Source organism: Aplidium turbinatum, chromosome 8, assembly GCF_918807975.1.
Source record: "Aplidium turbinatum chromosome 8, kaAplTurb1.1, whole genome shotgun sequence".
NCBI lineage: Eukaryota > Metazoa > Chordata > Ascidiacea > Aplousobranchia > Polyclinidae > Aplidium > Aplidium turbinatum.
Genome location: NC_137479.1, coordinates 24,816,512 through 24,841,537, shown reverse-complemented (window position 1 = coordinate 24,841,537; position 25,026 = coordinate 24,816,512). Strand labels below are relative to the sequence as shown.

The 25,026-nt window shown below is 36.6% G+C and overlaps 2 protein-coding genes across 2 annotated transcripts in view; one reads left to right on the top strand and one right to left on the bottom strand.

Annotated features, from left to right (window-relative positions):
* The window catches only part of LOC145775157 (eukaryotic translation initiation factor 3 subunit J-A-like), a 234,250-nt gene that overhangs the window by 190,689 nt on the left and 18,535 nt on the right, over positions 1 to 25,026 (bottom strand). The gene's annotated exons all lie outside the window — the stretch shown is intronic.
* LOC145775303 (uncharacterized) overlaps positions 9,470 to 25,026 on the top strand; it is a 30,062-nt gene continuing 14,505 nt past the window's right edge. The window contains exons 1-2 of the mRNA XM_082586569.1: positions 9,470 to 9,698; positions 10,400 to 10,558. Of these exons, the coding sequence (XP_082442695.1) occupies positions 9,609 to 9,698; positions 10,400 to 10,558 (249 nt within the window). The 5' untranslated portion in view covers positions 9,470 to 9,608. The remainder of the gene's footprint in view (positions 9,699 to 10,399; positions 10,559 to 25,026) is intronic.

The window sequence follows — 25,026 nt, the reverse complement described above, 5'->3', positions numbered from 1 at the left end:
TAATACATTATGCCAAACCCGTTATGGTTATTTTGTTTTGCTTATCTATGGTTCAAAAAAGAAAGCTCTCAAGCAAAGCTTAAAAATATCTAGTGATGATCTGAATGGCGGCCTTCTTCTTTTTGCGTTTGAGGCCGCCGCAGGTCACGTTGTTATATCCAGGCGCAGCAGCCAATGGAATGTGTGTTCATCGAGCGGTGTTAGGTCTACATTGTCTATCCTTGGGTCGGTATACAGGACATTGGTAGAGAATTTGGTAGGGACGCTGAAAATCTGAGCCACATGCACATTGCACAAAATGGTGAGTCAGCGAGGCTCGACTGAAACATGTTGCTATTGAAACGGCCCACCCCAGTTCGCAAGCGATTGAGCTCCACCCATTCTTTCCGAGTTATTTTTTCTCCTGGTGGAGCATTGGTAATGGGAAGGACAGTGAAATAAACTGGTCTCGCGACTTCTTTTCGTTCACTATTTCAAACTTCTAAAAATGTGGAAGTTGGAGTTGCAGATAGCTGCAGCATGGCGCGGAAAAGAACGTCGAGATTTCAAGCGCTGGGGCTTTTGGAGGTGCGATTTTAGGACCATCTGGTTAAGGAGGTGGTCATTCCTTGACATAGCGTGTAAAACCAACCTATGTACTCGATTTTCCCTACGGAGTCTAGCTGGGGCAATGCCTGATAGTACCGACAGAAAGTCAGTGGGAGTTGGAAGCAGGCAACCGGTGATTATTTTCAAGAACAGTGTCAATTTTGCTGGTATGTATGCTGCAGCACCAAGCGGGGAAGCATATTCGGAGGTGCTGTAAATAAGTGAAAGAGCACTTGTAACGAAGTATGGAGGTACTAGCGCTCCAGGATGTCTCAGCCTGACGATTGAAAAAGGCCTGACGATGGCCTAACGATTGAGAAAACGATAGCGGCCTGACGATTGAAAACAATCTCACGACAACTCTTACGAAGCCCACCGTCGGACTCGACGATTTTGGGCTTATTAAGCGGGTATGCCTGTAACGCGGGACGTTTGTCTGCCACTCCCAAACATCCATGCATTCAGTAATTTTGGACCGGACTAAATTGGGCTTAGTATCCAGGTGGGTGGGCCCAGTGGCGTACGCAGAAATTTCTCAAGGGGAGGAGAAGGGAATTCGAAACGCTTTTCCTATCGAAACAAAATGAAAACGAATTAAAAAAAACTCCCATTTTCTAATAATAACCTGTAGGCTAAGTTCTATTGTATAAAATTAGCCTACCATACTCAGCTTGCATTAATGACATTTTTTAGTTTTCAGCAGCTAGGTTACTCATTTGATTAAATTTTGTATTGAAGGGAAACAATGTGATATAGCACTCTTGATGTTGCACATCATGTTTTACGTAGACGACGCAGTTGACTTATTGAGAAGGAGCGATCTTCCTGGCGTCAACACTACCTGACTACTCGTCATAGAACAGCGAGCATTGTGTTTCGCTAACCATAGGGTACCGGTGTAGCCTCCACACTAGTTGACTTACTTAACCCAATAAACAACGCGTATTGAGGGTAGCCTATGTTCAGTGGCGTGAGCAGGATTTTGTTAGTGGGAAGGGGGCATTCGTGACATTTTTTGATCATCATATTCAATAGCATTTTATTTTTTGTCATCAAGAGTAGTCAAATGCTACTTTATATAGTCTGGCCAAAGTTTGAAGTAATCTTTAGGCCATCTGCTGGGGAAGCATAGCCTATAGTCTCACGGTCTTTGTATAATGTATATGTCACTGTATTTACAGATTGAATTAGGCTACTAAATATGCGAATATGAAAAGCATAATAGTAGGCCTAAACGGATAAGTAAAAACTATAACTGTTCGATTGACAGACAATACCATAAGTAGGCTACAATTAAAGCATAAATCGAACTTCTTTGTAAAAGTTTAAACATCGAATGCCATTTATTACGGTAGCCTACTTTAAACAACCATTACCGCACTCTGAACATACAAACAAAAAGAAAGTGTACCTTATACAGGAACAGGGCCGTGTGAGCACCATCTTGCTCACTTAAAAAAAATTCACTAGGAGACCCTATTTTTAGTGACGGTGCCTAAAATATTTTCAAAATATGAGTGGTGGATTCGGATCATCAGACGGACTCCACAATCTGTTAATAAGACTCCATCTTTGCCCAAGTAACAATGCAAAGAGCTATGGAGTCTTATTAAAAAAAAACTAGAATACCTTACAGGACCATTTTCAGAGGATAATTTATTTGCGCCTAGTTTCGATAAAAAAGATCGCCTCCAAAACTTGTAATCGCATCACTTTTGAAATGCAAAAACTAAAACAATGGAAAAAAAGGATGACGCAGTGTTTGTTTTAAAAAAAAAGAAATATCAAGCTGGATTGAACATAACAAGGCAGCTAAAATTTTTGTAGCGTTGTGTAATTTCCTTTCGAATACAAGCCGCCTCTCTCTTAAAAAGTTTTTGAATTAATAAAATTACTTCGGATGCAAAAGTATACCAGAAGAATAGTGATGTCGGATGCGACTTTGAAGGCCCAGTCTATGGTGTGGGCAAAGGTCACATTGTATCGAGTGCGCGGAGCGTGTTTTTTTAGGTTTTCTGTTCTAATTGGAAATATAACTGAGTAATCATCATTTCTTGATATGATGAACCTTAGTATTTTTTTAGCTTATGTAGTCTATTTTTTTTGTATTTTTTTGTTACAATTGTAATGTGATTGCTTGACTGATTTGCCCTCACTGCTTTGCGCGAGATTGCAAGAACAGAACCCCATAGCTTTCCATTTCATAAGTTTTGTAAACTTATTTCGTACGGTATTTTACAAAGTTTGAACAAATTTTCAGTATCCTTCAACTCTTCATCTGGAATAGAACCAACTCTTTTTCTTTTCTTAAAGTATTCAACAGCACTAATGAAAAAGTTATTAGCTTTGCAGATAAACTAAGAAATGATTCCACATTTATTCTTTTAGCTTGTAAATAATTTTATATAATTACAGTTTTTTGCACAATCAATTGACTTCCTAGTCGAATTTATGGCATTTTTGGGCTAGGCAGGGGCGTTGACAGGTGGGTCTAGGTGGTACTTTTGGTCCCGGGCCCGGAATATTTAGGGGGCCCGGATTTAAAAGATTCCCCGCGACTTCAAACATTATCAAGATCTTAATATAATCAGATCTAAAGGAATTGTTATCAGGGGTTAAAAGAGCCACTTCAGCCGTCAGATGGTATAGTACCTGGTCCCCTTCCGGGTATAGTGATTTCCCTAACCACTAATTTTTTTTTAAAAACACAAAATATTTTTCTTTGCCCACTCTTTAATTCTGAATATATACTCTTTAGTGGTAATCACTTCTAGCTACTTGCGTCTATTTTACAAAGAATTAATTTCAGCTGAAAACTCCAACAACTTTAAACATACCGTACCGACGAAGGTCGTGATTGAGAGCAAGGCTTTTGCGGTTTACGAAGAAATCCCTAATGCGTAATTGCGCAGTTGGAGAAATTCGTGCCTACAACAAATATTTGAGAATAATACATATATAAATGATATTCCTCTTAATTTTCTACTGTGAACGGCATGTGTCATCTTCATTTTTACAGCACATCAATAAAAGTTTGTACACAACCTTTATATTCATAACATTATCGATAAAGGGGGCCCGAAAATAAATTGGTACCGGGCCCGAGAAATCCTGTTAACGATCCTGGGGCTAGGACAAAACAACAGAACAAAGAATTCAGAAAATGAAATTGAGTTGAATTGATGATAAACATCACTTTTTTAAGCTGCAAGTGAAAGCTTGTTCGTGCGATTGTCTGTAACGAATTGTGGATGAATGTTGTCGACTTCAGCCAAACAAATTTGTTAAATTTATACTTATTATTAGAGTATAAAAATCTATGCTGTTATCGTAACAATAAGTTCACATATCCTGTCTTAAAAGAAGACACGGTAGTAAAATTTCATAAAAAGATTTCTACGGGATATTTCCCCAGACATCAAATCATTAGATTGATTCAACGTCAGAAGTTGAATCAATGTATGACTCGAACGTCAGACGTTGAATCAACGTTGAAAATCGTCAGACGTTGTATCAATGTTAAATACGACTGATTTGTTGTCTGGCCCGTTACACTTATTTTTACAGATAAATAATTGATTTTTCTGCTACCCAATCCATTGAATGTTTTTGAAATAAATATGATGTCATAATAAACATTTCATTGGATTAAATAATTTTGCTTCTGAGGTATCTCATTGTGGATGGTGGGTGATTATGTTTTAAACGAGGATGGAGACCTGGAAACCAACAATTGGATTTCATAAACACAAAATAAATGATGATGATAAAGAAGAAGAACTGAAGACGTTTGGAAAAGTTCCTGAAAGATTTCGCAATGCCATAAAATTTCAAGGCTATGGAAAAAAAGGGGTTCACCCTCTGTTTCAGACCACATCATTAGACTATGGCAGCCGTGGACCCTCTGAACAGACACTGCCGGAACAGTACTTTGGTTTTGATAACAGATTTTCAAATAGCTTAGGAAATTGTGGAATGTATAGAAATCATTCTCTAAACCATTGATTTCTAATGAAAAAGTTAATGTCTGCTTTTAAATTCAAGTCTGTCTCTTCAACCTGTGAAAATGTGAGAAGCTATTACGTATCTACTACAAACCAATCATATCATGATTTTTCATGTGCTTTTGCATCTTGTTTTATCGGTTAAAGAAGTGTTGTTTGTAATTTACGGCCGCAGGAATAGCAATAAAAAGACAATAGTATGAAATGAATCCTATTTGTACTTTATGTTTTAATTTTCTTTTTGATTCTTTGCGATTAAACTGTCTCCTAGTCAAACATTTCTAAATGATTTGTTTGATTTAGATTCGCTGTTTTAAGTTTCCTATGGTGGTCGGGAGCAGTAGCCTACCAACAGTTAGCAATGTTGCTTTTCAGTCCAGATGAAATACATTCTTCGTTGTTTGTGAAATTTACTCTCTTGTGCCACCACGAGGTAGCCTATGATACAACATTCAAGTCGAAACAGCCTTGGGGAAAAGGTTGTCACATTGAGGTCGCCTACAGTATACAGTGTGTGGCACAGTAGGCTATAGAATGTGAGTAGCCTATGCAGTATACAACGTACGTCAGGCACGAGGTACTTACCTAAGAAAAAAGTGGGTAAAGAAACAAAATCTCGTAATGGGATAGCTTATTTCCTCAACCTTTTGGTGTTATTGACTACTACTAGTACTGATCACAACATTGATTAAAGGAGCTTATATCTTTTTGAATCGAAGCATATTTAATGTTTGAAATGATTGCTGTTTGGCTGACTCCATAAAAGGAACATAAAGCCAAAAGAATGCAAGTAAAGTTATTTGAAAGATCTTTGTTTTAATAACTGGTAAAATCTCTAAATTGGTACCGAAGCTTACTTGGTAATTTTTGGTAATCATGTCGTGAAATTAGGCCTATCGAAAAAAAAACTTGGGAGAGGGCTGTCTGCTTTTCGAGTTAATGCGCGTTTTATTTACGCTTTGTTTTTGTTTCAAGTCTACAAAGAAATAAAGCTGTTCTTAATTTAAATCAAAACCAACTTAAGATCCACAATTTTTCCTCAAAATGAAATCAAATAGGCCTAAGTTATATCAAAATTTCGTATCTTTTTTATTTCACATAGCCCTAATGAAAAACCATTGCCCTGTTTGAGTGGTGTATGCTGTAGCCTATAATGAACAAAGAGCTCTATCTCTATGGACATTAGACAAGGTTACAAGATCGTCCTTATTTCTAACATTTGTCCTTAATTTGGACTAGGTCTGAGTCTGAAATGTTCTGGCCTTTCGTTAGTTAAACGTAACGTTTTTGTCTACAGGGCAGGCTACAAAGGTTTGATTTGATTACTCGCATGGCGTTTCAATCAAATCAGACCTTTGTACTTTTCAGCTCAGTTACATTCTTGCGTTCTTTTCTCCGCTGTGGCTGAGTGGTTTCGCCTTCGGCTCTGGTGCTGGTAGATCTGAGCTTGATTCCAGGTCGGGTCAAACCGAAGACTTTAAAAATGGTACCGATTGTGTTCTTTCTGAAAATAAGTCTGGTGATAATGCAGTGACATCGTAAATCTGAGATGAAATTTAAAATGTGCCCTGTCGCTAAAAGACCTTAGCTGTTTTATCGTATAGCGACAATAAATAAACATAAAATCATAACATTATTAGCCTATTAGGTGAATCTACTATTGTAGTGCAATCAACTACGGTAGGGCTACAACATTTCACTTCGACTTATTTTGCCTGTCTTTGCCTTATTCTGTGTTTTATTGAATACAAGTCTAGTGAAAATAAATCATAAAATATTATAAGATTTGTAATAAATGTCTACGTTTTCGATAGGTCCTTATTTTATCTTATTTTTATCAATACTGTCAGTGTTGTTGCAAATAATAAGTTATTTGTTTATTTTATAGCCTAATTATTAGCCTAAATGTCTTTTTGATCTTATCAATTATATCGCTGGCTAACCACATTTATCGATGTCAATTTCTGGTGTACCGTAGCCTACTTGTGTTATGAAAGGAACAGCATTCATAATAAGGACAGTTAAATGTCTGTTGTGATCTAAAAGAAAGTAGGCTAAATTAGACTACACTTGCCGTGAGATGCTCAGCGAGTAATCTCTTAGAACAATGCATTGTTGGAAAATATTGTTTAACTGATGAAAACACAGCAGTAAATGCCCAAAGGGCAGTATTTACTCTCTTACAGTTTGAGTGTTAGCCATGTGACAATCGGAACTGCGACAGAATGGTTACATTGATTAAATAAGAAATAGCACATCACGATCAGTTGTGTTCCCGTCTGGAACATTATCATGTGACATAAGCATTATTTTGCAGAGGAAATGACAGCGTATAATTATCACGCAGTTTTTCAGTTCACTTTATCTGTGCCATTGTCTTCAATTGGCGCGCTATGACGAATTCTTTTTTCAAACTGCTTTCGAAGAAAGCCAATGTTAAAAAAATCGCGCTCAGAGAAGCACTTTTTGAAACTGTAGCCTATGCTAATAAGGTATAGGCTTTAGCCTCCGTGTTTTTCCAATTTTGTGAATAGGTTAACCTAAATTGTATAATTCATAATCATATTAAAATACCAGTGTGAATAAAATAATCAGTTTGCAGTGGTCTCCCTAGATAGGCCCGATGATATTTTTATAAAGAGCAATTTTAACTACAGAAATTTAACCACCATTCAAAACGCACCAAGCCTTGCAAGATCTACAAAATATTATGACGTAAGCAGCATAAACCAAAACAATCTGGAAACACAAACAAGTGATAGCACAAATCTATTTAAGTTTTATGAATGGAAGGCGTGTTTATGGAACAGCACTGAAGATGAAGACAATTTCCCTTTCGAAAACTTTGCTAAACATAAGTTTAGATTTTAGTATTTACATTTTGAGCTCTTTGATTTTTTGGTTAGGTTAACAAGGCGTGTTATTTTTAATATTTTGAGGAAGTTGTTTTCCAGCAAACGGGTTTATATTTTTTAGTTTGCGCATTTTTTAGATTTGTGAGTTGCTTGTTTTTTTTTACAATTCTTTTGGAACGAAAATTATAATCACAAGGTAGGGCGTAGAGAAAACTTACCCTCATAACGAGGACCAACAGTTTGTTTATTTGTGTAAATTACTGTATAACAGTTCATATACTGTACCGGTATGCAAAAATCACGCAAGGGAGCGATGAAAACTTTTTTCTTTTGTAACTTGGCAGAAAACCAGTATTTTCTGTTGATTTAATATTTTGGGCTTGTTTTACAAAATCCTGGCAACGCTGGTGTTGACATAGGTCGTTTTTTTGTTTCTGAGTTTTGATTAATATAGTTGTCCATTGCATTTTGCAAGAATTGCAATGAACGAGTGGCAGTGTATGTATTGTATAGTACCAGAAGGTTGGATTGCTGTAGGTTTTTAGCCTTCCAATTCATGCATCTATTTTTTTGCTGTTTCTTTTTTTACTTGTAACTCCTACAGAGATGGGTTCCTTAAAACTACAATGCAAGCCCAGGTTCTAGAAAGTAGCCTAACCTTGTCTGCATGAGAATTAAATAGCCTATATGTTTTTCTAGAATTTTCCCAAATAAGTTTTAACTTGCAGCAAGTAAGCTAGCACGTTCATTAGCCACTGAATCCTTGGCAAGCATAGGCCTATTGTTAATTGAGTTTTCTACCTAGGGAAGACTGCCCTCATCAAAATTGAAATGTTAAATAAGCAGAATTTAAGTTGTGCTGTATCTAATTGTAGACCTGTCACTTAATCTTCTTAACAATTGTAGGCTGTGGCTATATTTACACTATATAGCGTAACAATAGCCTCAAGAGTGTTGCCAGATAAGGAATTCTGCCCTAATTTGAGAAAAGTTTAAAGCTGTTGAAAACAAAAACTTGTATTTTGGAATTTTTTTTTAGTCCTGGGCAAAGATCAAAACCCTAATCTTATTCCTAACTCTAACCCTTACCTTAACCCTTCCTAACTTTAATCCTAACTTTAGCAACACCTGATTGTAACCATGGTATTAAGTGTAGAAAAATAGCCAACTTCATGTTAGACCCAGCTTGGCGTTGCTTAGGCCTATGGGGCAACACGAAAAGGCGGAAATGCGGAAACGCGGAAATAAGCCGAAATAACTTTAGAATTAAAACAGTCATAGTATTTAATGATGTTAAAATTGCTTCTAAATAATATCTTTCAATGATATTTCAACATACGAAAATGTTCGGTATTGAGTTGTGGCTAAAAATCGCTTTTCCGCCTTTTTCCTATTTCAATAAATTCCATTAAATTTCGAAATTTACTCCAATAACTGTAGAATTAAAACAGTCAAAGTACTTAATGATCTCACAATTGCTTCTAAACAATATCTTTCTATGATATTTCAACATAAAAGTAGGTTCGGTGGTGAGTTGTTGTTAAAAATCGCATTTCCGCCTTTTTCCATGTTGCAACATTTCATTCTTTCATGATGAAGTTATCGCTATGTTAAACAATATGGACGCCAAGATCGTATTTCCGCGTTTTCTACATCGGCATTAAGTCGCTACTTCTGCGGACAATACGCCATTTCACGCCCGGCTTATTTCCGCGTTCCGCATTTCCGCCTTTTAGTGTTGCCCTTGCTTATGCTACATAAAGGAAAAGTTTGATGGTTAGAGAGGTGAAATGTAGGCCTTGTTACATGTGTATTGTCTTTTTGTTTTGTTTAATATATTTTTTTGACAATGAGGCTTTAAATTTTCTTAATTCCTCAAGGCTATCCTACTCTCTGTTATATTTATACCTCAGTACCTCACTGTTATTAGAAGAAGTGTTGTTACAGGTTTTTAATATTAAGAATTTTTTGTATTCATCTACAACTGATTGTGGTACTACTATTCATGTGCTTCAGATTTATTAGTAACGAACATCCATGATAATTTTAATGGTATAGCTTACTGTGCAATATCAAGCTCAATGTGACCAGCCTCAATATCATTGGTACGGTAGTTGAAAATTTTGGGCAAGAAAATACACCTGGTTTATTGGTTGTAATCATGGCACATGGTTTTCTATTTGAAAATGCAACCAACATGATGGCTCACCTTACCACAACCTCTGCACAAAAGGAACTTGATGATATATTGGTAAGATATGTACAGAAATATATTTTATCCCATGTTTCTAAGCCTTACTTTGGTCTGTGTATTCTCACAAGTGGCAAGACCACCTCCTTACTTTCACAGGTGCCAAGACATTTAGTGGCATGACAAATGGGAGCAACAAATTGGACGAATGTATACATATTTATATAAGCTTATGTATTACTTCTGGGTGTTTGTTTTGTTGCATTTATAATTCAATTGTACTGGATGTTTTAACAAGAACATTATTGTTGTTGGTAAATAGGCTTGCTGAGTGCGTCAAAGCCTCCACAAGTATGCAAAAATCATAAGAGTTCAAATTATTGATATTTGAAGTATTTTGTCTTCAATTTGTATATGTGGATGAGTTTGATAACTTGTTTTTTTTATTGTATAGCCTGTTCAGTTTTGTGCAGTATATATCATAAAAATGATATGTAGTAAATTTCTGCTTACCTCCGTAGGCTACTACATTTTAACTTGAAGTGCAACTGTTATCACTGTTTCAACTTCTAACTGCTACTGAAGTAGCTGTTCAATATAGGCTATTGCAATGTGGCAAGAATGCTTCTAATTTACATTTATAGCTGTTTTTAATTTGATACAGGGTAACAATATGGCATGATTTCTTGCACAAAATTTTGCATTTTCAACACGAATTAAATTTTTGTTGTTTTAAACAACTTAATTTCTCTTTTGTTCAGATGCCCAGATTTAACATGTTTGACAAAAATCAAGATAAGGTCCAAACGTTTCGTGCTCTTAATCCTAATCAAGGAGATAATGACCCAGCACCAGGAACGCCTTCTCTTGTGATAACGGTGGTGGTGCCAGTTGTTTCGGTACTCATCCTGGTTCTGTTGGTCAGTGTTTTGTAGCCTTGTAGTTATTGTTTAGTGTTTTGTAGCCTTGCATGCATTCTAGATACATTTCTGTATCTGTAATAAATTTTTAAATGTAACTTTTAAACTTTTAAATGATGTAACAAACTCTTGAACAACGAACTTTGAAAAAAAGCACAATCTTATCTCTTTGAAAAACTATCCTATCTCCAAAAACAACAATCTAGTCTCCCTGAGAAGCATGTAGCTATGTAGTAGTATAATGTTGGCACTTCTGTTATATTTAACGCAGTTTTAGCCAACTCAAAGGTTTTGAAATCAAGTTTCAAATATTCTTTTTTATTTATTTTTCATATAATTCTCATAGTTGCTTTTCTACCCTTTTGCAAATCTGCTACTTTTCTCTCCCACACATCTCTCTCTTAGAACTGTATTTCTATTCATTTCACTAAAATAAATTCCTTTCATTTCATCATAAAATCCAACACATTTTTCTTTACTTACTACCTTTCACACCTTTGGTTACATATTTTATTGAATCTTTATGCCTTATCATGTTCCTGAGCCACTGAAGTTTCATCGTTTGGATTAAAATATTAGTCAACAAGTTGCCAAATAAGTTAAAAAAGCACTATTCGTTTTGTAGAAATTTTTTATGGACCTTTCGTGTGGTTTAGCCAAAACCATCTTTAGTTCAGCTCACGTGTTTTTAAAACTAATTTTTCGCATTGGTGAACTGTGTTGTAACCACTGGGTAGCGCAGTACATGGACAGTTGGACACTGGACAGATCAAAATTAATTAATCAACAGTTTGCTTGCTGTTTTTGCAATTTGGACAAATGTGATGGGCTAATATATTTTGATGAATCCCTCGAGGAAGAGTGGTGGCAGCTCAGGCACTAGGCCATCCAATTGACAAATACGAAGATATTTTCTTCACTTTAACTGTATTGTTGTTATTTAACAATGCTTTTTCAGCATATTTTGGCTTACATCTTTTTTACAAGCTCCATCCTCAGTGATAGTTTGACTGCATGGCTGATGCGTTCTTGTGTCATCACTCATCATGCTGACAAATGATTAAAAAAATGTTGATCTGTAGTATTGTGTTTAATGGATAAAACAAGTTTTGCTATTATCGTAAAAGCAAGATTTTTTTTACGATATGGGTTTATTAATTTGAAAATATTTGCTGTGACTAAATTAGCAAATGACTTCACAGCGAGAGATTTTGCTTTATTCTCAAAGCATGAACATGCAGTGTAAGGTGTTTCAAAAGCATCATAAACGCCAGTAGTGACAACCTAGTTTATCAAAAGATTTTGGGTTGTGTATTTTTTATTTGGCATGATGTGCAACATGTTGCAATTTCGGATTTCGAGACGAACCAATTCAGATTAAGCCGTTTCGATGCGAATATTCTTAAAAACTTTATTTCGGTAATCCTTTTATTTATTCAGAAAAAATGCATGGATCATTTAAGCAGGCGTAGCGAATTTACATTAGCTGTTATCTTGCGAGTAAATTTATCAACTCAATCATACATCAGGTGATTAATCAATATTTGTGTCATTCGACATGTGTCGGCTTCACATCGTAGATTAGTGCGTTCCAACTATGTTCAGTTCACCCTACGGCCTACTTTCAATGAAAATTTTGTTTGGAACCCTCTGAGATCAGCAGTCTTGCGGCAATATACCAACGCAAAAGTCTGAAGTAAAAAAAGCGATAGAAAGCACTTCTAACTTTTGCTAATGGGACATGAGTTTGATTCGTGGATATTATTAGATCTATTGCTTATAGAGCAAGGCGAAGCTTTCTAGAGCCAATTTAGGCAAAATTCAGGCTGACGGACTCAGCTAACCTTCTTTGTATTGTGAGAGTACGCGCGCACAATGCTTGATTGTTAATGCAACCATGGGAAGATCCATTGTTCCCATTTCACGGACTTATCACTAGAAAACTATCTAATGTCGTACCGGAAATTATAATAATTTTTGAAATATTGTATCGTGAAATCGCCTATCCAAATAATTTCTACAATTTCTTTAAATAAACAGAAGCAACTCTAAAACGGGATTTTCGAGAATGGTGATCTTCTGAATGGGTTATCTTCGAAGCAGCGTCTTCGAATTTTCATAGATATTGCGGATTTGCGTTTAAATGTGAAAAGCACGCTTTGAAACTCTTCTGATCCTTTTTGGGTCCTCATGGCAAATGAGCGATTTGACCTGTAGTGTAGGCTACTGTAGTGTACAGTGTACAATGTACATAGTGTGTGCGGTTTTCGGTTTGCCCTTTCCAGACGCTTGCTTTGATTGTTGGTAGGGCAGACGTTTTGATTTCCACATCAAGACTTTCCTTCAAACCGAAGGTGATAAATTATTCACTTCCTGTCGACCTGTTTTGCATAGTCTGACTTGTTCTGCCTGTCCAACGTTGTGCTACATTAACGTTGCGTTACACAACAAAACGAATGACTAAATTAGCCCGAAAAGGGAAAAAAAGGTGAATTAAATTATATGCTCCTGATTCAACGTCTGCAGCAGTTGAAGCAATGTAAAAAATTTGTTGTCTAGGAAGAGGTAACCAGAAAAATCGGCCTGTATTGGTTTTTAAGGGATTCAACATCTCTTGCTGGTTGGGTTATTCTATCATCGAACTGAACGATTTTTTTTATGCAAACGATGGTTCCCATTCATGCCTTAAAAGGTTTCTTCAAATGACCGAAAACTTCTTGCGTTTCAATCAATTGCCATAAAACTTTGAAGTTGATTGAAATCTCATTCGTGTTGAAAAACAGGTGGAATCACGTTTAAATACGTTTCGATAATTTTTGTAAAGTCAAAGTCAGGATAAGAAATCTTGCTCACACTATGTCCGAATAAATAATTCTATTTAAATTTGGGTTGTAACGTTTGACACAAAAATCATTTTATGTCCTTCGTGTGAATTTGTTCTCGTACACGTAAAATCTGAAGTTTTAATTCAAAAGCGTGCAGCAGCACACGGGTCCAGTCCAAAACACAGCATGTTCTTATATGTTAGCCTTATGGCCTGACTAAGCTATTCATCATATCGTGTACGTGCTTATGCGACACGCTTTCAAATGTGGTCAAATCGGCAAAAACACGTGAATCTGATGGCCCTTGATATCACTTTGATGATTTAATGTGGCCCTTGTCCATGAGTGATGCACGACCTTGATTTGACGTCACCCTTTTTATTATCGTGCGAAAGAAGATTTACTCAATATCCGGAAAATTCAATTCACTCTTGAATTTAGCAGCCATCGCTTGCATCGTAATAACATGCGAATCAGTTAAAAGATGACGAATATCAAAGGTTCTATTTTCTATGGCGTCAGAGTCTAGCGACGTTAATGCGATGTAAAATTGGCATATTGTTTTGCTAGTTGATTGTTGCGTCGTGTGTTGTCAAATGTCAAAACTGTGGAACGGCTGCTTGTAGAAAACAAGGAATGGCTGGTGGAATGTCCCAGACAGCAAAATCCATCATTTTTACATTGATTCAACGTCTGAGACGTCCTTCATGTGAATTTTGTCTGCAGACGTTGAATGGATGTAAAATTGACGGTTCTTTTGTTGTCTTGGAGAGCCGCCCTGCCATATATCACTTTTGAGATCAGCCATTCCTGAAGCTTGGTGACGTAGCGCTTGCCTGTAGCCTGTATCATTGCGAGGTTCTTATTTTATTACTACAACGTTGTTACACAAAATTGTAATTTTTATATTTGGTTCTGCCTTGAATGTCTTGGTTGATTTATAAAGTGGGCGAGACGAAATTTTTTCAAGCACCTTAAATTATTCATCTGTTTGACGTTGCATTTCGAAAAAAAGCAACCAAGGCCACTTTTATTGCTGTGTATTTAGCCAGCATTGAATTATTATGATTACACTTTGTCACCATTGTCTGCAAAATGACGTAATTCATGCTGCTGTTCTCAATATCCCTTCGTTTTCATGTGTTGGAATCGCTAATGAAAAAATCATTCATTTTTACATTGATTCAACGTCTGCATGACTTATTTTGCTGTCCAGGAGCATATCCTAATGATGCGATCTTTTGGTCCTTGAAGCTTTTGTGTGGGCTGATGATTAAGCGAGCAAACAATGTCATTATCGGATATAACTGTTACTATTTTTGTAAGTCTTTTGAAGAACGTATAAGGTATGTACGTCTGTTCCAACAAAACGACGTATTTGCTTTCCACTATGAAAAATGGTTTCATTATAATTTGATCTAAGAAGGAACTGAAAATATTCATCGTTTGCACGTTTGGCTTAATTTTTTGATAGGAGATATTAAGACTTTATAAAGAAAAGTACAAGCTTTAACCTTTGGGATTGTGTGGCGAATTCTAATATTGACGAAGAGAATTCTGAGTGACGGACTAGTCGATTGGATGTCAATCTAAAATGAAACCACACATATTGTATAGCACATACCAGCAAGAAAGTCATTACTTTTTACATTATTTCTACGTGTGCAGACTTTGAATTAATGTAAAAAGTACTGATTGTTTCACTGGAGTAATTCTCCCTTAACTTGTGTTGATTTGATAGGAACGTGTACTACGTTTTCATCATTGGGTGAGGAATGAGGATTCCAGATAACAGATACCAGGCCTCTAAGCTCCCGGTGGCCATCACGGTCATGGCCGCCGAGAAGTCGTCAAATGGCCTTTGAAACTGCCCCGCCGACAGCCCATGTTTGGTCGTCGGCTTCCAAAAACCAACATTTCTCTATTGCATTCCCCGGACAACAAATCAATCGTTATTTTACATTGATTTCATGTATTCATTTGGTTCATTCAATGTAAAAAAACGATTGATTTATTGTCTGGGTTGGTATTTGGAACATTTTTTTTCAACTCGCGTTCGTATTTCAAACGTTTTTATCCACTGGCATTTTTACTTCAAACTTTTTTCTCCTCATGCGCATTTGCAGCCATTTCTCACAATCAAGGCAAACTCTCTCACTATGAAAAATATTGTTGATTAAAGTTTTACAAAAAAATCTGAGCGTCGATCTTCAAAAGCCTGAAGACTAGCTCTACACCTACTTGGGTAGCAGTGCATTTAGATATAACTGCAATAAATACTATTAATGCTACAAAAAGTGCTCAATGCCAAGCAAAAAAGCCAAGCAGAGCAAATTAGGCTACATCAAATATAGTTGAAACTTTCTAAAACCTCTACAGCCTGATTCGGAACCCTGAAAGGGTGATCACAGAAGGATCTTATTCAAAATAAAGACCTTTTGATGATCTCCCTTTTAGGATGAAACAGGTTAAGTAGAGGTTTTAGAAAGTAACAACTATATATATTTGATGTAGATATAACTGCAGATATGTTTTAGGGTCTTGTTTGCGTTGTCCTTACCTGAGTGACCGCAGAAACAGTATGTTAATTACCAGATTTTTAAAAACTTGAATTTTTAACTGATTTTTTTATATTTTGGCTGCCGAACGCGAGAATTTGGCCGACGTGAAGAAGCTCCGGTAGGCCATGCTTGGTCACCGGAAAAGTAAAGGAGCTTAGAGGCCTGAGACACACTCTTTTTACATTGATTCAACCTCTGCAAACGTTGAATTAATGTAAAAATGCGGATCTTTCACCTGGAGATACAACCGATACTTACACCCGACACATTTGCAGATATGGTGACCTTAACCTGATCTTTCTCTTTGATGTCTGAACATGAAGTGACGTACACGATGGTTTTTCTGCTGTTAAATGGTGGTGTACGTGTTGTGCAGTGTGTCACTCAATTTTTTTGTGTGTTGTGGTGACATTGATGTTATGTGTCGTTTTTTTCCATGTTAATGTGACGTCGTCTTTTGCTTTTTGCCGATGTTAAACACAATCTTGATTGTCACAAACATACATCTCACGCTATTGTATTACACCACCAGAAACTGATAGCCATTGACCTGATTCATTTCCATTCACGCAAACTTTCTTCCAACAAATATATGAAACTAGGGGTTGGCAAACAACGCACCGGTGGTGAACCTCAATTTTTTTTAACAAGTCACGCAGAAAAAAAAACAAGTTGTTCTGTTGTAAACATTTTGATTGCAGCTGTATTAAATTTACGTCCAGTATCGTTCGTTGTGTACGCCAAGGATGTGTACTTTCTCTATGTCGTTTGAATTTATATGCAAAAGTGATTTTTTGACGCATTGATGATATGAAAGGGGTAAAAGTTGGCGGTTTGAACATAACAAATTTACGCTATGCTGATGGTAACTGTTCTGATGGCTGAATCACAAGAAGATCTTCAAGAAATATTGGACAATGTTAACTCAATTGATAAAAAATTTAATATGAAAATTAACGCTAAAAAGACCAAATCAATGATAATAATCTCAAAATCACCAGACACTCCAGTACTCCAAATTATAATTGACAACGAAAATATATATATAAAAAGTAGAATCTCTTTCCTATCTTGAACATTTAACAACTGAAGATGATAGGTGTGACCATGAAATTCTAAGACGAACAGAAATTGCAAGAACTACATTTGGAAAAATGAAAAATGTTTTAATCAAAGTTTAAATTTGTCAATTCGTCAAAGGATATTAAAATGCTATATCTGGTCAACTCTTTTATACAATGCTTATACTTGGACAGTGTCACAAAAGATAGAGAAACGGATCGATGCCTTCGAGCTCTGGGCAATGGGCTGGGCATACAGGCGAATGTTAAAACTTTATGGAAAAAAGATCACTAACGATGAAGTACAGTATTATCAAAATTTAATTCAAGCAAAATTTTCTTACAAATAGTCAAAATAAGAAAATTGAAGTATTTCCGACACAGAATAAGGCAAAACTCGTTGCAAAGATCATTAACATCTAAGGGAAGATAAACGGTAAAGAAACAAAGGCAGACCAAGAATGATTTGGACAACAAACATCACTAAATGGACAAAATGAAGTTATGAAAGTGCAGTACGAACAGCCCATGGTCGAGAACAATGGCGCATTGTATCCAACCCTCAATACGAGGAAGGACCATAATGATGATGATCGTTCGTTGCTTCATTTTTTGTTTTAGTATTATATATCTGCCACACTTTATGGATCGGACTATGTAGCTCTCTTCTGTAAGGTTGCCGGCCCCTGTTTTAAATTTTGCTTATTCTATGATCTATGTTGTCCTAAACTGTGTCTCAGTATGAAAATTTTAAGTAGGCCATTTGTGATCACACCAAGTTTTTACATGGAATTTATGTATTACTCTAAGTATGATTGTACCATAAATGGAAATCTACTAATGCGTTGTAATTCCGTGAAGCTATGCGAATTATCCATTCATATTTACTGCAAGAGCGTGTGGAAATGTTGTTTTGCGAAATTTCCTGCACGATAAGTCGATTAACTTTCTATTCGCGAGGCTGCCCGCTCATGACGTCACGGGTCCAGATTTGTATGCATATGTGCTTTACGTCATTTTGCGTGACAATTCGTTCATTGACTGATAAAAAAAAAATTAAATTGGCTAGGCAACTCTTTTGTTTGTTTGAGGAACTTTCGTTTGCCATGTTGGTTGGAAGCGCGTTAGTTGTGTTACTTCCCTAACTGACAAAAGTAATTACGTTGTCTTAACGTCGCTAAACGTTGAATGGATGCAAAAAATGAACTGTTGTTGACAGAGTGGGTGTATGTTGTGGCATTGGACTCCGGTTCAACCGAAAAGCAAATAAGAGTTCATTTCCACTTTTACTTTTGGCTTATACAGTAGTTTCCAAGAAACTAAATTTGCTTGTTTTCCGGCCGCTCAACGTCTGGTGACGTTAGAGCTTCACACTTGTATGACGACTTTTCTAAGCGAACAAACTTATAAGATAGGAACAGCACACCAATCTTGCTTGCCGGAGATCCTTGGTATCTTCCTCTTCCAAAGCGTCATTTTATCTACACTTGAAGATAGTGAGGTTGTTAATATTTTACTTGGTAGGTTCGCTTGATCGGTTTAGCCAATCAAGCCATGTGTTTGTTTAATCATGTGCATTACCACTGTAAACATAGCTTGTTTTTCTATTACGTAATCTTTGGTCGCCAGACATAAATTATCGTGCTCTGGTCTTTAATAAACTTTAAGAATTGTTTGGCATTATACAAGCATCATGTAAATACATTACCAGCATCCTGTCTTCGGTATTGAAACCACATAATTTGTCAATTACATCTGCTGTACAAAAGCTCTTATTATCTTGGATTGCAATTGTTATTAGCCGACATAATTACGCCGCGTGAAGGGAACCATGTATATTTTAGTGTGACCTCCATCTAATAACTTTTGTCGATGATCTAATTTGTTTTTGTTTTTTTCACTTTTGAGTTGTATTGTATATGGCAAGGAAGTGGTAGTACTGTAGTAGAACTTAGATAGTTTTGTCATAGTGGAGTTCGATTCAGAACCTCACTTCCTTTTTGATGCAATTTGTACTTTTAATTATTTGGTAAAAACTAAACAACGGATCGTGTATTTGTGGAATTACGTCATCGTCATAATAGTTGTTAGCTGCATGGTCGAGTGGTGAGAGGGCCTGCGCGACAGTCAAGAGGACATCGGTTCGACACTCATCGAGGACACACAGCTGTATTTAAATTGGCTCTCGTGTCGTTTCGTTTACATAATTTAAATCTTTTACCACCGAACAATTTTTCTACAATCTCGTTGCGACAAAAAAGCTACACACATGCCTATCAAAAGTATTGAGTAATGAGCCAATCATTTTGTGGTTTAGTTGTTACTGCTGGTCCAAATTCATGTAAGAAACAGATAAAATAAGTTTACATAAACTTCTTTTAACCATTGATGTTAATGAAGCGGGTTTTGGTTGAGGATATATTAGCCGTGGTGTGTCCAAAATCCACAGTGTAGCCTACTTAAAAGTTTTAAGAATCCGAGCTCGGTACACGTAAAATAAAGCATAATTGTGGGACAATACCAGGTAGCTGCCGATCTCGCTCGAAATTATGAAGGAAAGTTTTGTAGGGCCTTAAACAGACAAAACAAAGTAACTTTGACTGGTTTAACATATTTATTACACAAACAAATATAACATAATTAATTTCTGATGAGAACACAATTAATTGTGTTATATTTCTTTTTGTAATAAATATGTTAAACCTGTTAAAGATAGGGTACTTTGTTTTGTCTGCTTATGGTTCAACAAAGCGAACTTTCTACCAAAGCTTTAAAGTTTTGTAGGGTTTACAAGTAGTGTCCCTACTTAGAGAATCATACATTTCATTACCTTTCAAACAGCTCTGAATACTTGCTGGTTTATACATTGTATTGCTTTGTTTACTTGAACTTAGTTTGTTTATTTGCGTCATAAAAATAGGCTATGAATCAAAACAACACCTTGGAAAAAAATGGCCTAAAATAATGAGTATACTTTGTGTTTTAATAACGCTGCTTCACCAATAACCGCACTCTAAAGGTTGAACCAACAAATCTGTGTGGTGTCGTATTTGAAGTGGCAATCGTGAATGGCTATTTTTAATTTTGTTCAATAATTTGATAAATGAATCTTTAATACTTTTTGATATGTTGACAAAAATAAAATGCTACCGTCCTTTTTGCCAAAATCTTGGCTCGGCTTATCACTTGAATAAAGCGAAACCTCAACTTAAAAGTTTTAGTGATGGAAAAATTGTGTGGAACGTATCCGCTAGATGGCAAACGATAACCATGTGACAATTTGGATTACTGCATACAAGTTCTAAAGCACTTGTTTGTTTGTTTGTTTGTTTGTTTATCTTTATCCTGCATTGCGGGAAAGCGGACTTGAGCGCTATGCATCGGTGTACGCCTTCCGACATACACCTGACCCACGCTGCAGCCGACTGCAATGTCTGTTTCCGGTTGTCTACTCTGCTTATGACTTAAATTTGGAACTACCCATTACTCGAAATCGATCACTGGGTAGAGGCAATTATCGTAAAGTTTCTTGCCCAGAGAAACAACAGCAGGTGCGGGTGGCTGGAGTCGAACACGCAGGCTCTCGACTGTGAGCCCAACGCGCTAACCACTCGGCCACTGCTGCCGACTTCTTGTTCTTATTTCTTGAATGCAAAATTCACTTGATAAAGTGTTGGTTGAGAATGCACAATATCAATGATGTTATTCGCTAATTAGGTCGTCGTGGTTTTTGAATTTTTGTTTTTTTCATTGTGTCGATGAATCGTTTAGAATTGTGTTGACTGAGTCATGCTCTACTGAACCCAGAAGCGTCACAAATCTGCCCACAGGGTCCTTCATAAAATTTCGCAGTTATTTTGTGTTAATATTTTGTAAGATGCCATCTCCTCATGAGACTTTTTAATACCGATTGGTATCTCCCTCCACTCTGTTTTCGGCACATGTTTTCAGCACATGCCTTTAAAGGTTTTGTTTATTGGGCTCTTCAAAGTTTGCATCTTGTCTTGAGCGCTCTGAAAATAATAGTATTGAAGACGTTTACATAAAGCAAAACATAATTTTATATTGATTTTCATTAAGGATAGGCTAGGGGATCTCCTGACTAAGAAGCAGCAGGCCAGCGATTCTCCATCAGGTATCAATTAATCATTCTTTATTACAAAAATACATGGAAAATCAGCAGAGCCCTATTGGCATATGCATTTCGCTCCAACTGTAGACCATCATTAGTGCCTTATTCAAATAGAATCAAATAGAATCAAATAGAATTCAAATAGAATAGAATTCAAATAGAAAATTCTATTTGAATAAGGCACTAATGATGCTCTACAGTTAGAGCGAAATGCATATGCCAATAGGGCTCCGCTGATTTTTCATGTATTTTTGTAATAAAGAATGATTAAAGCTAAACATGTTCGCAAATGCAAGTATCTGAATTTTGTGTCTAAAAAGTTCAACCAATGCCAGCGCAAAAAGATGTTTCAAATGTTTAACAACAAAATGTTTCCAGGAGCGTATTCCAAATTTGTTCTTGGTCTATCATTATAAACAATGTTTGCTGCATCCCGCTTTGTTACAGCACTTTTAACGTTCAAGCTGTGAAAAGTATTTCGAACTAGGGCGGTGTAATGGTTAAAATTTACATACACGGTCACCCAGAAACACAATAGCCTGCAAAAATATATATCCCGCTGTCCGTTATTGTAGTCGTCGTTATCACTGTGGTTTCATTCGTGAGAGGTGTCGAGTTGTGAACTTATTAACGTGTGTGTTCGTGTAACAGCCCAGACAGCAAATCAACCTTTTTTTACATTCTACAGACGTTGAATCAATGTAAAAGTGGTTGATTTGCTGTTTGGGATCATTGCCTTGCTACTACTTGCATTTTGTTTCCAACGCACGAACATGCCCTAGTAGGTGAAGCATGCTTGTTTACATGTTTAGGTCAGCGATGCAGTGTCCACTGACTGATGCGTATTGCTTTTTTGTGTTGTCTGAGCCAAAAGTGACATCACTTAACTGAAATGCATACAGGCTGGTTATTGAGATACAATATTGCGAAGTGACTAAATATAGATTTTTTTTGTCACATTTTGTCGTGAATGGCTGTGTTGCTACGTCTTTTCGTACTAGAAATAGGGAAATTGTATCACTATACTAGAACAACTCTCTCCCAACAGTATCTTCATTAAGAAAATATTCCTTTTTTATGCTTATGCTGTTATTGATTTTCTACTGGCACGATAACCTTATTGCGTTACGTTGTTTGTAGAGATGTTCTCCGTTTTTCTCTGCAGCTTAAAGTTTTTGTTGAGGAGAGGGTGTGATTGTGTTCAACAAATTGTGCTTCGTGATTGGTATTTTTTGTTTCATTTTTGAATACTGTAACTAGAAAGCAATTACAATTTCAGTTGAATCCTGTCCCCAACCGATATTATGGACTTCGCCCCACAAAACGTTGAAAATGTTCAAATATAACATCACATCATCCTAAGTTTTCGAATTTGTCAATAAAACATTTTCACACGCAAAAAACCTATCAACCTTGTTTATTGCTACACACACACACCAACACCCCATTTCTACACACCAACGGTCCAACACCCAACTCCTGTTTTGTCCTGAAAACAAACATTATGTCAGCATATGATGCAACCTTTGACAAATCTGTTGATTTTATGTTGACAAATTTGAAGTAGCGCAAAGGTTAAATGCATTTTTCAGTCTCGTTTGTAATACTATTGTTCCATTTTGTTGGTTTAACGCATGGTTTCTCCATCGGAGAATATACAGTCATACACCCCCACCATATGGGTATAGAGCAAGCAAGATTGATTGGATGATGAATGAACAATGTAAATGGGTTAACCTGAATTAGCTGGCGGATAAATTTCCCTTTGAAAAGTCGGTTAGAAATAAAACCATTAAAAAGGTACAAAACACTTGATGAACCAAAAGACCAAGTTTGTTTATTGTTGTTGCAGTTTCTTGAATGACCGTTTCAACCGAAGCAGTGGTGGCAATAGCCCATGTAAAACAGACGCTGCTGTGACACAGCATGATTTCATGAAAGTTTTGTAAAAATTCTTCTATAACTTGTGCAAGAGACTCAGTCTTATTCACATTTTTCAAAGCTGAAACTCTAGCTGTGCAGCTATCTCTAAACCATTTCAAAAACTGAGGTGTACGAAACTCAGTAGTGAATATCGCATGTAATTGTTCGCACTGCTGTTGAAGGCAAGTCTACTGTGGTGATTTTTCATCCAATTTTTTCTAACAACATAGTTGAAATCATACTACTGTATATCTTATTCCAATACACACGTGACATTTCAATGTCCCCGATTCTGTTTATATTTAACCAGCTCAACGCTCCAGGAGCAAAATTTCTTGTCACCACTCTTCAGTATTTCAATTATTTTATATTATTATTATTAATTATTTTCAATTGTAATTCTCTTCATTTTTTTTCGCTTTTACTGTTTGAAGTTTGTCAAACAAAACTTTTCAGTCACTTGTCTTTTATGGTAACCGTCTGAGACTTCCTTGCAAATGCCTCTTTTCAATCTCTTCCAGACATCCTGTCCTAAATATGTGATAATTTGCTGCTTTGATTAACACGAAGCTTATCTTATTGCGCAAAAAGTATGACGAAAATTTTCTTGTTTTTAGCCCTATCCATCTTACGTTGATTCGACGTCGACAAATGTAATAATAAACCGCACGCAGACGTCTGCAGACGTTGAATCAATGTAAAAAGGACCGGTTTTGCTGACTGAGAAGGTGGCATGGTGTATGTTCAAACCATTAGTTGCGACATTCCAAATCGATATTTGTTGTGGCGCATTCCTGGCTTTTTCGTTTAGGTTTCTGGATTCCAAGGTCTACCCTTTACCACTCCGAGTGGACGATGCCAGCCTGAAATGCGATAAGAGGTTGCTAGAAAGCAGCCAAGTTTGGTCTTATCTTTCACGGCACGACAAATTGGGAAAGACTTTGTCATTTTCGGAGTTGGTCCATAAAACATGCATATGCGATAGTTTTAATTTGACTGTGCAGCACTTGCTTGCATTGTTTTCTAAAAGTAACGACTTCCAAACAAGAAGCCTTTCTGCAACTGTGCAATCATAAATGCAACGTGCTTCAAAAAATGTTGAGAAATTTGCTGGAAGGTTTGCTCAATGTTTCATCGCAAGGCTGACCAATAATAGAAATGTTGCAATATTGTAAGATCGTCAAAGTGGGTTGTTTTTTTCAACACTCGCGTTTTGCGTGCATTACGTAATGCATGCGCATGTGTTATAACTATAATACACCTTGATATTTATTGTTTGGCGCGCATCTAGGCAGCTGGTGCACATGCATGACACAACTTTTATGCTCAACATCATATTTAGCATTATAAAAGCTTCAAAGCCTAGACCGGGTGACAGGAAAGGCTAATCTGTGGTGACACACTTTCAACAGGATGTTGCTTTATGTACGTTTCCTAATCGTCCCGTCTAATTAAGATTAACAGCTAATTCGCGTCCGTCTTTGGAACGGCTCTCGTTGTTTTATTGTCGTTGTGGTAAACCTGGTTGTGAGATTACCTGCATCGCGCAAACGATTTTGGTTTATTTGACGTTACTTCACTCAACAAACACATCATTAAACGTCTGGGGTTGTAGCAAGGGTTTTATGAATGAAAATCTTCCCCCTTTGGTGTGAGAATTTCTCCTACAAAAACACTCCTTTTTGCTTTGTTTCTTTTTTTTCTTCAACCGGAATTTGAAGGACAATAGACGCTTGATTTTTTTCGATTTCCTTTCTACATCTTTTGCATTCATTTAGCGTTTACCATTGCTTGGTGAGGTCTTCAGTCTTCATTCTTCACCATTTCAGTTGCAGCTCTCGTGAGCGCAGGCAGTTTGCAGTTGGTCTAGAGTAGATTTCTTACGGCAGCTATGAGCTACTTCACGTTTATGATTGAAATATTAAACGGCAATGCAATACCGGATTCTCAGTGCTCAGCCCTCGTA